The 17,941-nt window shown below is 35.8% G+C and overlaps 1 protein-coding gene across 11 annotated transcripts in view; it reads right to left on the bottom strand.

Annotated features, from left to right (window-relative positions):
- Positions 1-1,419: 1,419 nt before the first annotated feature.
- The window catches only part of ZMYM4 (zinc finger MYM-type containing 4), a 171,128-nt gene continuing 154,606 nt past the window's right edge, over positions 1,420-17,941 (bottom strand). For all 11 annotated transcript variants that reach the window (XM_082415274.1, XM_082415275.1, XM_082415276.1 and 8 more), the window contains 5 exons: positions 17,631-17,782; positions 14,941-15,052; positions 13,213-13,461; positions 4,300-4,429; positions 1,420-3,429 (listed from right to left, as the gene is read on the bottom strand). In XM_082415274.1, coding sequence (XP_082271400.1) covers positions 3,222-3,429; positions 4,300-4,429; positions 13,213-13,461; positions 14,941-15,052; positions 17,631-17,782 — 851 coding nt within the window. In that variant the 3' untranslated portion in view covers positions 1,420-3,221. The remainder of the gene's footprint in view (positions 3,430-4,299; positions 4,430-13,212; positions 13,462-14,940; positions 15,053-17,630; positions 17,783-17,941) is intronic.

The raw sequence follows: 17,941 nt of genomic DNA on the forward strand, positions 1-17,941 counted from the left end.
CTTATTTAAAATTTTACTATATGCCTAGAATTTGCATATGTTATAGTAAAAAATAGTTGACATTTGAAAACCTACCATGTGCCAGGGTCAAGTTATAAATAGTTATTATTCTCACTTCATGAGAAAACTGAAGCACAGAGAGGTTAGGTAACTTACCTAAAGCTATACAAACAGTAAGTAGAAAGACTAGGCTCCGTAACAATGCCTCTCAATTATTAGTTTTTCAATGATGATAATAAATTATGATGATGACAGACAAGAGGAGTTGGGGGTATTATTGCTTAATTCTTTCCTAAAATTTCAACTCAGAACCATAGGGAACTTTCCTATTTGCATGGAAAATTAAAATTTGAATTTACTAGAAAAACTGGGATTCATTTACAGAATTTCATTTTTGCAAAAGTCCTACTATACAAAATTAGGAATGCCACAGGGCAGGTAGATAGAAACAATCTATGTGGAATTTGAAGGTATATTTGCACAATACCAATATAGCTCTAGAGTCTAAGGAAAATGCCACTTAGTCTCACATTCCCAAATTAAATGTGTATTTATACTTAAGAATGGATATATTCTTTACTCTAATTTCATGATTTCAAAATGATTCAAGTTGAACGAGGCAAGCTTTGTGAATCTCAAAAAAAAAAGTCTGCCTGAAATGAAATATATACATGATACTTCTAGCTTTCAGGGCTTTCAATATAGTTAATAGATTAAAAATCAGAACAAGTCTTTGATGGGAAAAAAAATTTGAAAAGATTTTGCAGTGAAACAGTATATTTTCTGGACTGAGTAAAAATCAAACAACTTATTTTCTGAAAAATGCTCTCTTTCTTTGTAATATGCCATCTGTTGGGTCATACCAATAGGGTCAAACAGGAAAAAATATTTTAAATTCTTTCAAGACATAACAAAAAGTAATAATTCACCCATCAAATACAAATATACTGTTTTATTCTAAGGGAATATTTCTGTGGTTTCTGCAAGGTGAAAACCCAAGTGTTTAAAAAAACAAAAAAAGAACAGAATGGATAATTTAATGTTTTCTCTTGTTTGGTATTTTTTCTCCCCTGGGGGGGAAAAATGTAATTTAACATAATTTTAATAAAATTTTAAAAAGCAAATAACCAGACACACATATCAATGGCTATGCTTATGAGGAATGACCAATAATTAATATTTTCTTTTACGAATTAATTCAGGATCTGGACAACTCTGTGGACTAACATGCAGTTGACATCCTGGTACAGCCATTTACCTGGATATTGGCTGTTCTCAATTAAAAGATACAGAATTTTTTTTTCTCTCTGGTGTTTTATAATAGTTTATCTACTATGCCATATATTTGTCTTTCTACAGAAGGGGAAATATTAGTGTTTATATAAACCATAAAATTTGTATAGTGGGGACTATTACACCTGATGTTTCTGGATAGTTTATTGGCAGACTTATCAGACAATCCAACTGTTTTTCCTCCATATCAAACAAGGTCTGGAAATAAGTTTTCCAGTCAGAAATGACAAACACAGATGGAATTAATCATACAGAACTGGGGCAGATTTACTTCTTTCACATAGTTCTTGGTAACAAAAACAAAATTTGTTACAGGCAGAGGGACAGAACCGTAAGTACACAATGTCAAAAGGCCTACTTTTAACTTTTTATTGTAGTTAAGAGTTTATTTATTGAAAAAAACCCAAAAAAACAAAAACAACCTGTCACCCCCATCTGAAAAATGGGACATATTGTAAAATCTTTCAAGGTTAAAGTTTCTAAGAGGCTTTTTAGACTTCTCTCATTTCTATTAAAGGGTCAAATTAACCTCAGCTAACGAAATTCTGTGATTGGCCAATATCATAAACGCTTTGATTCAAAATTTTGTGGGGAAGAAACAGAATGGAGATGAAGAAGAAGGATCCATATGCCAAACACACCCAGGACTTGCAATCCTCATAGAACTACTAAAACAGCTAGTCTGGAATAATGCTATAAGAAGACCTGCTTGTGGATATGAAAGACAGTCCGTGTCTTTGTATCCTAACCCCAAAATCCTATTTTCAAGTTTCTTAGGGCAACAAGCTCATCTTCCAAATGCTTTATATAGGAATATACTGGGACCTCTTCTACCGTAATCCTGATAGCTAAGTAACACTGTGTCTTTGTGGAATCACCCACAGGCTTGCCAGAGTAAGGAGAGAGACTCTTCTTTTTGAAATGACAAGGGCCTCCAGAAACTGGTGCAAAAGACAAAATAACAGGAATTATCTGGGAAACAGGAAGATAAAACAATGGGAGAAAAGCTGCCATTTGGGGATAAAATGAAAACAAAAGGAGAACCCCCATTTCTGTGTACCACAGCTCATGCTGTGAGACAGCAGCAATAAAGGCTGACACCCAGAGAAGTGGGCATTTTAGTGGGTTTTCTACAAACATTTCAAGACACTTGGGGTCTAATGGGCTCCACAGATTTTCTGTGTGCATAATCATTTTGCAGAGTTTCAGCCCCTTGAACTTAATTTACCCACATCCAGACCCACAGCTGAGAAGGCTAGACCCAGAAAGTGAAAGGGACACATTACTGCATGAACATCAGTGAAGGCCTTTTTCCCTGATTTGAGGGACCCCATGGCAAAAGCACCAGAGGCTTCTATCCTTCACAGAATTGGCTTGGCAGTGAAAATCAAAATCAAGACCACTTCACTCTCTACCTTTTAAAAAAAGTTGAGTATTTTTATTGGGTCTTCAAGTCTGGGTCCCACAGTCCTCATCTGATGCCACTCTTAGCTCTGTACTGATATCTCCCCTGACTTTTACATAGGGCTTGCCCAAGTAGCCTACTGCAGCCAAGGTTTCACTCCAAAGCTACCTCTCTAAGGTCTAAGGTTACTATGGTAGAGTTTTATACAACAATTTTCCTTAAAAATATTCCACAATTTGTTATTCCCAAACAAAATAAGATTATGCACCACTCAGAGAAATTGGTTAGTCATTCTGAAGATGTCTAAGAACTATATCACTGCCAAAGAACAACATTTCTCAGTTCATATTCTTTCCTTCAATTTTCATTTGTACATCCACACTGTGGTTCACGAGTCGTCTGTTTTCCATTATCTTATAATCAAGTCAAGAGGACTTGGACTTATAGATCGTTTTCCAAAGCTGGATGCATTCACAGTTTGGTGCATACCAACGTGTATGAAAATAGGAACCCCACTTCCACTTTAATCTGATAATTCAACATCAGAGTCTTCTGATTTGGCTTTGGCAAGTTCTTCATGTACCTCCCTCACCATGAGAATACGTGTTAACATGGTGTCCAGGGTCCCAGGGTCTATTGGAAACGTGGAGTACCACATGGGGCTATTTGGAACACAGGAGCGCTCAGGTTGAAGGTAAAACACATCATTCCTCTGCTTCACACTTTCAGAACTATCCACAGGAAAAAAAAAGAAAAAGAAAGAAAATTCGGATCAGAGAGTACAGGAAATATGTAACTACTCTTTAAATATAATGGCTCTCAACTTTTCCATACTGTGACTAATAAACAATGTACCCACAGAGATAAATAAGTTTATAGGCATTTACGCTCCAGGAGCAACCTGTAACTCTGTATTTTTTCTCCCACACTCAAGAATCACACTGGATTGAAAGTGAGTATAATGTTAATAGATGACAAAGTGTAAATCTTTCAAACTTTAGTACTTAAAACATTACCAGGAGTAACAAAAAATTCAACTCACATGTGACACTATGGCTGAGAACCACATATCCTCAGTGCCCAATATCCTGGAATGAATCCCAAGAGCACTCAATACACATTATCAAAGAACAAACCCAGTGATTATATTTCTTTGAGAAAAAAATGCTTTAGTGTGGATCTTACAACTCTTTAAAGTCATAAAGTTTCTGTAAGAAAAACACCACTCAAAAAATATCAATTCTTTAAAAATAAATTGTTTTCCTATTTATATAGAGTTAGTACTACAACTTTCCCCCTTCTTTTCTATATAAATAATAAATTCACAGCAGTTTAGATATCACATAAAGTTGAGCAACAGTTGTAAAGATCAAACAACGGCAGTGATTCTTGCTTTTCAAGAGATTTTTGGGGAAAAAAATTACCAAGGTAAAGCAATTTGTTTCTTGGTTCAAAATCCAGGCAGATATGAGAATAGGGAAAAAATAAAATTATAAGTAAATCCTTGTTTAGAGTTACAGACCAGCTACATTTCTGAAATCTATAGTATTTTAACTATTTTTTGCAGCGTGTTATATCTAGTTCAGAGGAAAATCACTTACCATTTGGACAGGTAAAACTCATAAAGTCGGACTGGGCATCTTAGAGGGTTGTCAGTATTTTCTGCCATCTCCACACCTACTGGAACCTCATCATCTTCGCTTCGTTTCCTCTTGCCAACAGTTAGTTTATCTTGAGACAGGAAATTATTATCAAAGTATTAGAAAAGTCTTTCTTCAAGTCTTAAGACACCCAATGAGCTTTGCTTCTAGTCACCCCCTCTCCCTTCCTTTCACTTACTCACTCGTTCAACATTTACTGAGGACCTATGGAGGCACCAGATTAGGGCTGGGTTAATCAAACAAAGTCCCTGTCCTGTAAAATTTATGTTTCCCTTCTCACCAAACTGGAGGCAGCATGACAAAAAGCATTGATGCTTGAGAGTATGTCTCAATTCTGAGCCTGACTTTAAGAGATTTTATTAGGCATAGGATTGTTAAGCCACAGCAAAATAAAGAGAATAAAAGGGTTCCATATGTTCTTCTATAGTAGAGATCAAGACAGAAGTTGATCTCTTTCTCTGAAAATATTTCTCCTGTGGGGCACCCGTGTCCACTGGGCATTTGTTTAAGTTTCTTTCATTTGCATAGTATTATGAGAAATGAAATCTTTGTTGGGATAAGAAATTCTCAGTAAGTTGACCATTTGATAAGGAAAGAGCAAACCCTTTTTCACCAACAGAATTTTGCAGAGGCCAAGGGTTATCAGAAAGAGGCCAGGGTGAGACTTCCCTGGCAGTCCAGTGGTTAAGACTCTGTGCGTTCCAATGCAGGTGGTGTGGGTTTGATCCTTGGTCGAGGAGCTAAGATCCCACATGCCTTGCGGCCAAAAACCCAACCAAAATGTAAAACAGAAGCAATATTGTAACAAATTCAATAAAGACTTTAAAAATGGTCCACATCAAAAAAAAAAAAAAATCTTAAAAAAAAAAAAAAAAAAGAAAGAAGCCAGGCTGAAGACATGGAAGGTAGGCTGTTTCTTTCCCACTTTCTCCATTTAATTTTCAAGAGAGTAGTAGGTGGATCTGAAAACCTGAGGAAAAAGGTTTTCTTCTTTTTTTTCTGATAGATACTTTTAACAACTGATCTAGAACTTTCCCCAGCTTCCTGTATTAGTTATGACTTAAACAAAAGTCATCCAGTTTTCCATTTAGAGACTACCTAAATAATTTGCTAGCTGCTCATTCAGAAAAAGAAGCTAAATTTATTACCAATCTGGTAAAGCACCTAATCAGAAAACAGGGAAATGTTGCCTCCCTGCCTCTGCCTCCCTGAATTAATATCAATTAAGAGCATAAAGTGGGCTATATATAAACACGGTAAAGGAAAGAGGACATGGACACATGGTGAAAAAGCAAGATAATCTTAGTATTTTCTAAAGTAAAGGAGCAACTGAGAAAAAAGTTAACACAACGATGAACATCACATCACAATTATTCTTTACAGATTTTAGTTTCAGTAATTTAAAATTCTCACATTGAAAACATATACTTCACTCTTTTCCCAAGGAAGTAACGGCTTGATTTGGGGAATTTTAGAACTTACAATTTTCTTCAAAATTAATAAATGTAATTTCTAGTTCCATAATAACAACATTAATTTTTTAAACATTAAAAACAAACTATTACTTAATAGGCTGTTTTTGGAATGCAAGACCATAAACCTTCTAATAAAACAGTCACTGCTGATATTATTCTACTGTGTATGACTGTGTATGAAGGCAGTATACTCTAGGTCAGGTTTAAGTTCCTTCATATTTTGACAACGTTAACTAAGACGGAGCACTCTGGTCAAAAAAAAAAAGTTTCATAAACAGTAGATTTAAAAGTTAAGCAAGTTCCTTTTAACTAGGAATTGACCTATCTGTTGCCTCTAAATCAGTGATTCCCAACCTTGGCTGTATATTTAAATTCCCTGTGAAGTTTTAAAATGCAGATTATCTGGGCTATAGACCAATTAAATCAGAATTTCTAATTTAAAAGCCAATAAAACAGGACTTCCCTGGCGGTCCAATGGTTAAGACTCTGTGCTTCCACTGCAGGGGGCACAGGTTCGATCCCTGGTCTGGGAACTAAGATCCTACAAGCCATGCAGTGTAGCAAGAAAAAAAAAAAACAACAGAAGCATACCGAAGCAAGTGATTCCTCTAATTTTGAGTTGAGCCTTTAACTTGGCCCTGACAATAAAGAAAAGCATTTAAATGTTAAAGCTACACTCTTCCATGTCTAGAATTTGCAATTACTCTTCTGTAATGTGTCTATTTGAATACTAATAAGACTTCAAACAGCAATCTTACAAGAGGGGGACAAGATGGCAGAGTAGGAAGATCCTGGGCTCATCTCCTTCCATGAACACACCAAAATTACAATTACACATAGAGGAACTATCCCCGAGACAGACCTGAAGACTGGCAGAAAAGATTTTCCACAACTAAGGATGAAAAGAAAATCCTCATTAAGATGGGTAGGAAGGGTGGAGATGGTATCTGGCCAGGACCCATATCTCTGGCGCAGGGATCCACAAGCAGGGAGGAGATCACAACTGTAGAGGTCCGAAAGACAAACCCCCATAACAACTGGCTTTGAAAACCAGTGGGACTTACGTCCAGAGGGCTGTAAGAAACTGAAACTCCACCCTAAAGGGCACATGCAAAAACTCTCTTGCTCCAAGTCCCATTGCAGAGGCAGTGGTTTGAAAAATACCTGGGTCATACATAAAGGAGATTCATTGACTGATTTTAGGTTGTGTGCAGGAGAGTCAGGGATCTTTTGTAATTTTCTCTGGTTATGTAGCCACTGGGCAACACCAGGATTTTTTGTTCACCTTCTACACCAAGCTGGTACAGTGCTGGTGGGCACCATTTATGACTCTCCGCATCTCACCCCAGGTTCACCTGTAGATCCACCCCAGTTGGCACTCCTCCAAAGCAACTCCCTATGCTATCATACTCAGCAGGTGGCTTCAGCAAGCACTAGAGCCCAAAGCATCCCACCATCCTGCCACTCCCAGCAGACTCCCTCAGCTGGTACTGGAGCCCCTCCAAAAGCAGCTCCCACCCTAGGAGATGGCCCCGCACACCAGAGTACCTGCAAGAGTCACAGCTGGGCATTACAGCCAGCTGTGTCAGGGGTCAGCGCTGCACACTAGCACACCCACAGCCATCATGGCCCAGCCACAACAGGAGGGTGCATGCAGCCTTGTGCTACTGGGCCTCATAGGATACCTTTTACATAAAGCCATGCTTTTAAGAATGGGAGATGTAGCTGATCTATCTAGTACATAGAAACAAACACAGAGAGCTAGGAAAACTGAGGAGACAAAGGAATTGTTCCAAAGAAAAGAACAAGACAAAAACCTTAAAAAAAACAAAAAAACAAAAAAAGAACTAAACAAAACAAAGATAGACAATCTACCAGATAAAGAGTTCAAAATAATGGTCATAAAGATACTAACCGAATTCAGGAGAAGAATTGAGGACCACTGTGAGACCCTCAACGAAGAGATAAAGAAAATAAAAAAGAACCAATCAGAGATAAAGAATACAATGACTGAAATGAAAAATCCACTAGAGGGAATCAATAGCAGATTAGATGAAGCAGAAGAATGGATCAGTAACCTGGAAGAAAGAGTGGTAGAAATCACCCCACTGGAACAGCAAAAGGAAAAGAAACCTGAGAATAGCTTACCTCTGGGGACAACATCAAGCATACTAACATTTGCATTATAAGGACTCCAGAAGGAAGAGAGAAAAAGAAACAGAAAACTTATTTGAAGAAAAAATGGATGAAAACTTGACTAACCTGGAGAAGTCATCCAATTTCAGGAAACAGAGAGTCCCAAACAAGATGAACCCAAAGAAACCCACACCAAGACGCATTATAATTAAAATGTCAAAAGTTAAAGATAGAGAGAGAATATTTAAAGCAGCAAGAGAAAAACAACTAGTTACATATAGGGGAGCCCGCATAAGACCATCAGCTGGCTTTTCAGCAGAAACTTTACAGGCCAGAAGGGAATGGCATGAGATGTTCAAAATGCTGAAAGGAAAAAACTTACAACCAAGAATACTCTATCTGTCAAGATTATCATTCAGAATTAAAGGAGAAATCAAGTTTCCCAGAGAAGCAGAAACTAAAAGAGTTTATCATTACTAAACTGACCTTACAATAAACGTTCAAGGGACTTCTTTAAACATAAGAAAAGGCCATAACTAGAAATACGAAAATTATGGAAGAAAAAAAATCTCAATGTAAAGGCAAACATATAGTAAAGGTAGTGAATCAACCACCTCTGTACCTAGTATGAAGATTAAAAACGTAGTTAATATACAAAATTTTAAAAAAGTAAAGTATGTCAAAAACATAAAAGGTGAGGGGGGGAGTAAAAATGTAGTACTTTTAGAATGCACTCAAACTTAAGCAACCATCAACTTAAAATAGACTGCTATAGACATAAGTTGTTATATAACAGCCTTATGATAACCACAAACCAAAACCCAATAACAGACATACACACAAAAAAGAAAAAAGAATACAAACATAACACTAAAAAGCCATCAAATCACAAGGGAAGAGAGCAAGAGAAAAAGAAACAGACAAGAACAATACAACCAACCAGAAAACAATGAACAAAATGGTAATAAGTACATACCTATCAGTAATTACTTTACATGTAAATAGACTAAATGCTGCAATCTAAAGACACAGGGTGGCTGACTGGATACCAAAATAAGATCCATATATATGCTGCCTACCAGAGACTCACTTCAGATCTAAAGAAAACACACAGACTGAAAGCAAGGGGATAGAAAAAGATATTCCATGCAAATGGAAATGAAAAGACAGCTGGGGTGGCAATACTCATATCAGATGAAACAGACTTTAAAACAAAGAGACAAAGAAGGACACTGCATAATGATAAAGGGATCAATCCAACAATAAGAAGAAACACTTGTATATATGTATGCATCCTACACAGGAGCACCTAAATATATAAAGCAAATATTAAGAGACAAAAAAGGAGAAAGTGACAGTAACACACTAACAGTAGGGGACTTTAACACTCCACTTACATCAATGAACAGAGCATCCAAACACAAAATAAATACGGAAACATAGGCCTTAAATGACACATCTGACCAGATGGACTTAATAAATAGTACATTCCACCCCAAAATAGCATAACATTCTTTTCAAGTACACATGGAACATTCTCCAGGATAGATCACGTTAGGCTACAAAACAAATCTCAATAAGTTTTAAGAAAACTGAAATCACATTAAGCACCTTTCCTAACCACAACGGTACCAGACTAGAAATCAACTAAAAGAAAAACACTGGCAAAAACAAATATGTGGAGTCTAAATAACACACTACTAAACAACCAATGGAACACTGAAGAAATCAAAGAGGAAATCAAAAAATACTTTGAGACAAAATCTATGGGATGCAGCAAAAACAGTTCTAAGAGAGAAATTTATAGCAATACAGGTCTACCTTAGGAAACAAGAAAAATCTCAAATAATCTAACCTTACACCTAAAGGAACTAGAAAAAGAACAACCAAAACCCGAAATTAGCAGAAGGAAGGAAATGATAAAGATCAAAATGAAAATAAATGAAACAGAGACTAAAAAAAAAAAAAAACAATAGAAAAGAGCCTGTCCTTTGAAAAAATGAACATAATTGACAAACCTTTAGCCAGATTCATCAAGAAAAAAAAAAGAGAGGGCCCAAATAAATAAAATGAAAAATGAAACAGAAGTTACAATTGACACCACAGAAATACAACAGATCATAAGAGATTACGATGAACAACTATACGCCAACAGATTGGACAACCTAGAGGAAATGGATAAATTCCTAGAAACATACTATCTTTCAAGACTAAATCAGGCAAGAAATAGAAAACATGAACAGACCAATTACCAATAATGAAACTGAATCAGTAATCATAAAACTCCCAACAAACAAAAGTCTGGAACCAGATGGCTTTACAGATGAATTCTATCAAACATTTAAAGAAGAGTTAATACCTATCTGTCTCAAGCTATTCCAAAACATAGAAGAGAAAGGAACTGTTCCAAACTCATTCTACAAGGCCAGCATGATACCAAAACCAGACAAAGACACCAAAGAAATAAAATTACAGGCCAATATCGCTGATAAACACAAATGCAAAAATCCTCAACAAGATATCAGCAAACTGAATTCAACAATACATTAAAAGGATGGTATACCATGAGCAAGTGGGATTTATCCCAGGGATGCAAGGATGGATCAATATTCACAAATCAACATGATACACCACATTAACAAAATGAAGGATACAAAGCACAAGATCATCTCAATAGATGCAGAAAAAGCTTTTGAAAGAATTCAACATCCATTTCTGATAAAAACTCTCAACAAAGTGGCTACAGAGGGAATATACCGCAACATAATAAATGCCATGTATGACAAACTCACAGCTAACATCATACTCAATGGTGAAAAGCTGAAACTATTTCCTCTAAGATTAGGAATAAGACAAGGATGCCCACTCTTGCCACTTTCATTCAACATAGTATTAGAAGTCCTAGACATGGCAATCAGATAAGAAGAGGAAATTTTCAAAATCCAAACTGGAAAGGAAGAAGTAAAACCACCACCATCTGCAGATGACATGATACTGTATACAGAATATTCTAAAGACATTACCAAAAAACTATCAGAATAAATAAATTCAGTAAATACATTTTACAGGATACAAAATATCAGAAATCTTTTGCATTTCTATACACTCATGACGATCTATCAGAAAGAGAAATTAAGAAAACAATCCCATTTACAATTGCATCAAAAATAATAAAATACCTAGGAATAAATTTAACCAAAGAGGTGAAAGAACTGTACTCTAAAAACTGTTAAGACACTGATGAAACAAATCAAAGACAACACAAATAAATGAAAAGATACACCATGCTCATGGATTGAAAGAATTAATAGTGTTAAAATGTCCATCCCAAAATAACTTACAGATTCAATGCAATGCTATCAAAATACCAGTGGCATTTTTCACAAAAATAGAGCAGATACTCCTAAAATTTATATGGAACCACAAAAGACCCCAAATAGCGAAAGCTATCTTGAGTAAGAAGAACAAAGCTGGAGGTTCACACACTCTGACTTCAAACTACAGTTGACCCTTAAACAACACAAGTTTGAACAACGTGGATCCACTTATACATGGATTTTTTTCAATAATTAGATACTACAGTACTATACAATCATGGCTGTTTGAATCTGCAGATGTGAAACTGTGGATAAGGAGGGCTGACTGTAAAATTATATGCGGATTTTGGACTGTGAGTAGGGTTGGTGGTCCAACCTACGTATTGTTTAAGGATCAACTGCATATCACAAAGCCATAGTAATCAAAACAGTATGACAGTGGCACAAAAACAAACACAGAGATCAATGGAACAGAATAGCTAGCCCAGACATAAAGCCATGCTTATATGGCCAATTAACGTATGACAAAGGAAGCAAGAATATACAATGGGGAAAGGACAGACTCTTCAGTAAATGGAGTTGAGAAAACTGGACAGCTACATGGAAAAGAATGAAACTGGACCACTTTTTTCACATCATATACAAAATTAAACTCAAAATGGATTACAGACTTAAACGTTAAGAACTGAAACCATAAAAGTCCTAGAAGAAAACACAGGCAGGAAACTTTGACATCAGTTTTAGTAATATTTTTTTGGATCTGTCTCCTCAGGTAAAGACAACCAAAGCAAAAATAAACAAATGGGACCACATCAAACTAAAAAGATTTTGCATAGCAAAGGAAACCCTTAACCAAATGAAAAGGCAACCTACTGAATGGGAGAGGACAGTTGCAAATTATTTATCTGGAAAGGGGTTAATATCCAAAATGTATAAAGAACTCAGAGAACTCAATATCCAAAAAACAAACAAACAAAAAATGCAGTTAAAAAATGGGCAGAGGATCTGAATAGCCATTCCCAAAAGGGACATACAGATTGCCAACAGACACACGGAAAGATGCTCCACATCACTAATCATCAGGGAAATGCAAGTCAAAACCAAAATGAGATAACGCCTCACACTTGTCAGAATGACTATCGTGAAAGGGACAAGAGATATCAAGTGTTGGCGAGGATGTGTAAAAAGCGGAACACTCATGCACTGTTGGTGGGAATGTAAACTGGTGCAGCCATTGTGAAAAACAGTATGGAGTTTCCTCAAAAATTAAACATAGAACTACCATATGATCCAGCAATTCTACTTCTGGGTATTTTTTACCCAAAGAAAACAAAAACACTAATTCAAAAAGATATGTATGCACCCCATGTCCATTGCAGCATTATTGATAATAGCCAAAACATGCAAGTGTCCATCAACAGAATGGATTCACTCAGCTATAAAAAAGAATGAAATCTTGCCATTTGTGACAACATAGAGGGTGTTATGCTAAGTGAAATAAGTCAGTGAGAAAAAGAAAAATACTGTATGATTTCACCTATATGCAGAATATAAAAAATAAAACAAATGAACAAACAAAACAGAAACAGACTCACAGCTACAGAGAACAAATTGGTGGTTGCCAGAGGGAAGAGGGGTGGGGGATGGGCAAAATAAGTGAAGGGGATTAAGAGGAACAGACTTCCAGTTATAAGATAAGGCACAAGGAGGTAACATACAGCATAAGGAATATGGCCAATAATATTGTAATAACTTTGTACGGAGACAGATAGTTACTAGACTTATCAGGGTGATCATTTCACAATGTATTTAAAGGTCAAGTCTCTATGTTGCACACCTGAAACTAACATAATATTGTACATCAACTATACTTAATTGAAAAAAAAAGAATGAAAGAAAGAAATCTTAAAAACTCCACCACACACCTGGTTCTGTCTCCTGCTTTTGTGAAGGTGGGAAGAACCTCAGATATGTCATCTTGGTACTGTACTTCAGAGTCCTGGTCCGTCTCATCACATGGGCAAAGGAAAGCTTCAAGTGCTCAGTAACATTCTTTAGTTGAAAGTATTTGGTATTGAAGAAAAGGAGGGTGTTCAAGAGGACGATTGGTGAGTAAGCACCCAGCTGTTTGCACTCCCACAAATGCTCTTCTTCAATGCGAGAGAACATGTAACCTGAACAGAAGAAAGGGGAAAAAGAAACAGTACTAAGCTCCTGCTAAATGGGACTAAGTAATTTCTCTAATCCTCAGACAGGAAGATACTAAGGAAAAAACTGTTCCTCTCTTTCTCCCTCTTCCTCATACAGAAAAATAGAAAAAGCACTGCAAAGAAAAGGGCAGATGATTCCACTGAAGCAGACATCGTGAGCACTCCCCTGAAACAGTTTTAATCTATTGTTATTTTAGACCAGGGGTTGGTAAACTTCTTCTGTGAAGAGCCAGATGGTAAACATATTAAGCACTGTGGGCCATAAGGGCTTTGAAAACAACTTTGTTGTTGTAAAAGATAAGGAAGTGTAGACAACACATAAACAAATAGGTGTGGCTATTTGTAAAATTTATTTATAGAAACAAATTTGAATTTCATTCAATTTTCACATGCCACAAAATATTTTTCTTTAATTTTTTTCCCAACTATTTAGAAAGGTAAAAAATATTTTTAGCTCATGTACTATACGGAAGCAGGCAGCAGGCCTGATCTGGCCCATGAGCTGCAGTTTGCAGACTCCTGTTTGAGATCATTCTGTTTACTGTTAACTGGTTCGGTTTTATTTGGCTAATATGTTTAGAGGGCAGATAGCTCCCTCTCTCCCTCCTATCTCTTCTTATTTTAAATTTATATTAAGAGTGATTACTTCACGATAACTTATCTGGATTTTTCTTGAAAAGCAGAGGTCAGAAAAATTAAAATAAGTATACTTTTAAATGCACCTTCCTCATGATACCCCTTAAACACAGGTCTTTCCTAACGTTTTCTCCCCAATCCTCTTTGTTGCTGCTTCTGCATTCTATTCCTGGAAGACTACCCATGAACAGAGATTTATTACTTCCAAATCTATGTCTCTAGCCCGCTCTTTGAATGCTAAATGCATCATGCCACCGCATTGCTCATAATGCTTCAAAGGTGCCCTGTAGCCCAACAGAAAGGGCACACATTTCTGGGCATCACATTCAACCTCTCCATTCATAGCCAAGGAGCATGAGACCAGGAGTGAATTAGGGACTTGTCCAAAGACATATGGTCATAGACAATTCAAGGATGAAGACTTAACTCTCTTTAACAACCAGTTCAGGGTACTTTTTATAAACCACTGAAAAAGGTCCACTGCTAACAGTCTCAAACTAGCATATGTGCCAGCTACTGATACCATGTACAACTTTACCAAAACTACCAGATCAAAAATTGTTTCTAAAAAGTAAATGTAACCTTCAGTTGTTTTTTATATTCAATAGTTAGTATCTATTCATGTACTGTATGGAAGGTATAGTTTTACTAAAATAATTGATAATAAACCAAAGATTTTCTCCTCAAAAGTCCACATATGTTATAAATCAAGACAAATATAAAATGAACAATTTATAAAAAGAGAATCACAAAACAAGCAATTTAAGAAGGCATATCATGAAAAGAATCAAAATATAATCATCCTACCATTAGGAAGTATTGTAGGTTCCCATATTTTCAAGAGTTTGGTAAGTTCAATCATAAATCTGGAATAGGGCTCAGTAAAAATGTTATCTATTCTACCATTTTCAAACAGGTACTACAAGAGAAAAAAATGGAAACATATATGTTGATACAAAAAAAACCACAAGTTTTTAAAAAGAATATTTTTAGGAATATAGTTTACCCTTAGTTTTTGTCCTTACAATACTGTGAACCATTTTAAGGATACAGTTAAAACACCAGAATTTAAGCTAAAGATCCTTTTCACATGAATTAACATTATCTTGAGCACTGAGCTTGTAAGGCAAAGTATTCTATTTCCTTTTAAAAACATGAATGGTATAAAATAATTATAATAATTTAAGTACCTTTTAGTTAGTTAATAAAACTGATATACTAAAAATTGGTCCTAATTCAAATTTCTCAAATCATTTTTCTAATTCTCAGGTGTGCTCTTAGCAGCTTTTGTTTGTTTTTTAGCCTAGTTATAAGATGACTTCCTGAAAATAATATAGTTAGCTAGTGTCAGATAACCTGAGGCTATCCAAAATTTAAAACTATTTATTTGGAGGCTTCTAACCACAGCTCTCAATTCTCTGCCTCACAAGCCAGCCTTCAAAAAGTTCAAGTCTAATTATAGGACTTAAAAGTATGCTAATTATAACCATCAAGAATCATATCACAGGGGCTTCCCTGGTGGCACAGTGGTTAAGAATCCGCCTGCCAATGCAGGGGACATCGGTTCGAGCCCTGGTCTGGGAAGATTCCACATGCCGCGGAGCAACTAAGCCCATGTGCCGCAACTACTGAGCCTGTGAGTCACAACTACTGTGTCCATGTGCCACAACTACTGAAGCCCACGTGCCTAAAGCCTGTGCTCCGCAACGAGAAGCCACCACAATGAGAAGCCCACACACTGCAATGAAGACTAGCCCCCACTTGCCACAACTAGAGAAAGCCCGCACGCAGCAACAAAAAAAAAGACCCAACGCGGCCCAAAAACAAAAGAATCATATCACAGAATGGGAAACACGCAACAGCTTGAATAAATTACTGTTAAATATTTTCACGGTGCCGGTCAGGTCAGATTCAACCACTTCAGAGAAATACAATGAGCAGAACAAGAGAATAACACAAAGTAGCATAATTATATGCTAAAAATCTTTCAGTGTTCTTAAGATCTGGTATTTTAAACTTATTTATCTATGGCTATCTTGGTTTCCTGCTTTTTGATCTATGTATGACTTGCAGTAAATTTTTAATTCCACTTAAATTTATTCCGGCTACTAAAAATTACACACCATTTCAACGTGCATTTTTATAGGCCTCTTCAAAGGCAATTTACGATCATATTGCCAGATTACAGTTTTGTTGTTGAAAAGTATTCTTCATTTTCTTCTTTATTTTAATAAAGTTATTTTCACAACTTAAAAATATTATATCCTCATTATGGAAAGAGTTTAAAATACAGAAAAGGTGGAAGAAAGATATACTCAAACTCACTACACAAAGGCAACTACTGTTAACAGTCAGGAGTTATTTCAATCTTTAAAAAAATTTCCTTTATGAATACACAGAGTTGAGTTTTGTACATTTACTCAAATATGAGTACCTATAAAATACATGGGTTTAAAAAAAAATCACTTCTCCCTTAGATCAGAAACAAAAATGCCACTTCTATTGAACACTGTACAGGAAATCCTAGCCAGAGTAATCAGGTGAGAAAGAGAAATAAAAAGTATTGAAATAGGAAAGGAAGAAGTAAAACCATCTCTATTTGCAGTGACATGAACCTATATATAGAACATTCTAAAGAGTCTACAAAAAAACTAGTTATTAGAGCTAGTAAATGAACTTAGTAAAGCTGCAGAGTATAAGCAAAAGAAAATCAGTTGTAATAAACAATCCAAAGAGAAAATTCCATTTACAACAGCATCAGATAGAATAAAATACTTAAGAATAAATTTAACCAAAGAGGTATGTGATTTACACGCATAAAACTGCTGAAATTAAAGAACACCTAGGAAAAACATCTTGTACTCATGGATCTAAAGACAAAATTGTTAAAACAGCAATATTCCCCAAAGCAATCTACAGATTCAATACAATCCTATCAAAATCCCAACGGTTTAGTTTTTATTTTTTGAAGAAATGGAAAAGTTGATCCTAAAATTGATATGAAATTGCAAGGAACCTCGAATAGCCAAAAGAATCCTGAAGAATCACACTTCCCAATTTCAAAACTTACTACAAACCTACAGTAATCAAAATAGTGAGTACTGCCATAAGAATAGCCATAAACCAATGTATTAAAAACTGAGAGTCCAAAATAAACACATGCATATTTAGTCAAATGATTTTTGAGAAGGATGTCTCCTGTCACCTATGTCAAATCACCTATTTCACTTCTTTTGTGAACTGCTATTTATGCCTTTTTTGTGCATTTACACCAATAAAATGCACCGACCTCAATTTCTCTTACTCTAAGAGTCTCAGTTTAACTTATAAAAGGCTTATATGACCAAGACTTTTAAATAAGGGTCAGTAGTTCATTAAGAAGAGAGTATAAGAGCAATACCAAACAATATACACTGTAATTTTTCAGCTTAATTCACAAGTTCTATCAGAATTATTAAAAATGCAATAGATTTTGTAACAATTATTGAATTTCATACCTGCTGAATTCCAAGGCACAAGTATAAGATACTGTCTGGATCATACTTTTCACCATTTGGTCTCCGCACTTCTTGAATAAACTGGCATAAGCCTAAACTCAACTCAGCAAAAGTGCAGGACAGAATATCTTCCTTCAGCTTGATAGAGCGGACTGTGGAAAGGTAGAAAACATCTGAAATGCTAACTTATAGAAAAATAATAACATTACTCAATTCACTGAATAAACACTGACTACACTGCCCCAGGTATTGTGGTGTACACTGGTGAATACATGGATCAAAGACAGATCCTGATCTCAAGGCTTTTTTAG

Source organism: Balaenoptera physalus (genome assembly GCF_965194825.1).
Source record: "Balaenoptera physalus genome assembly, chromosome: 1".
Classification (NCBI taxonomy): Eukaryota; Metazoa; Chordata; class Mammalia; order Artiodactyla; family Balaenopteridae; genus Balaenoptera; species Balaenoptera physalus.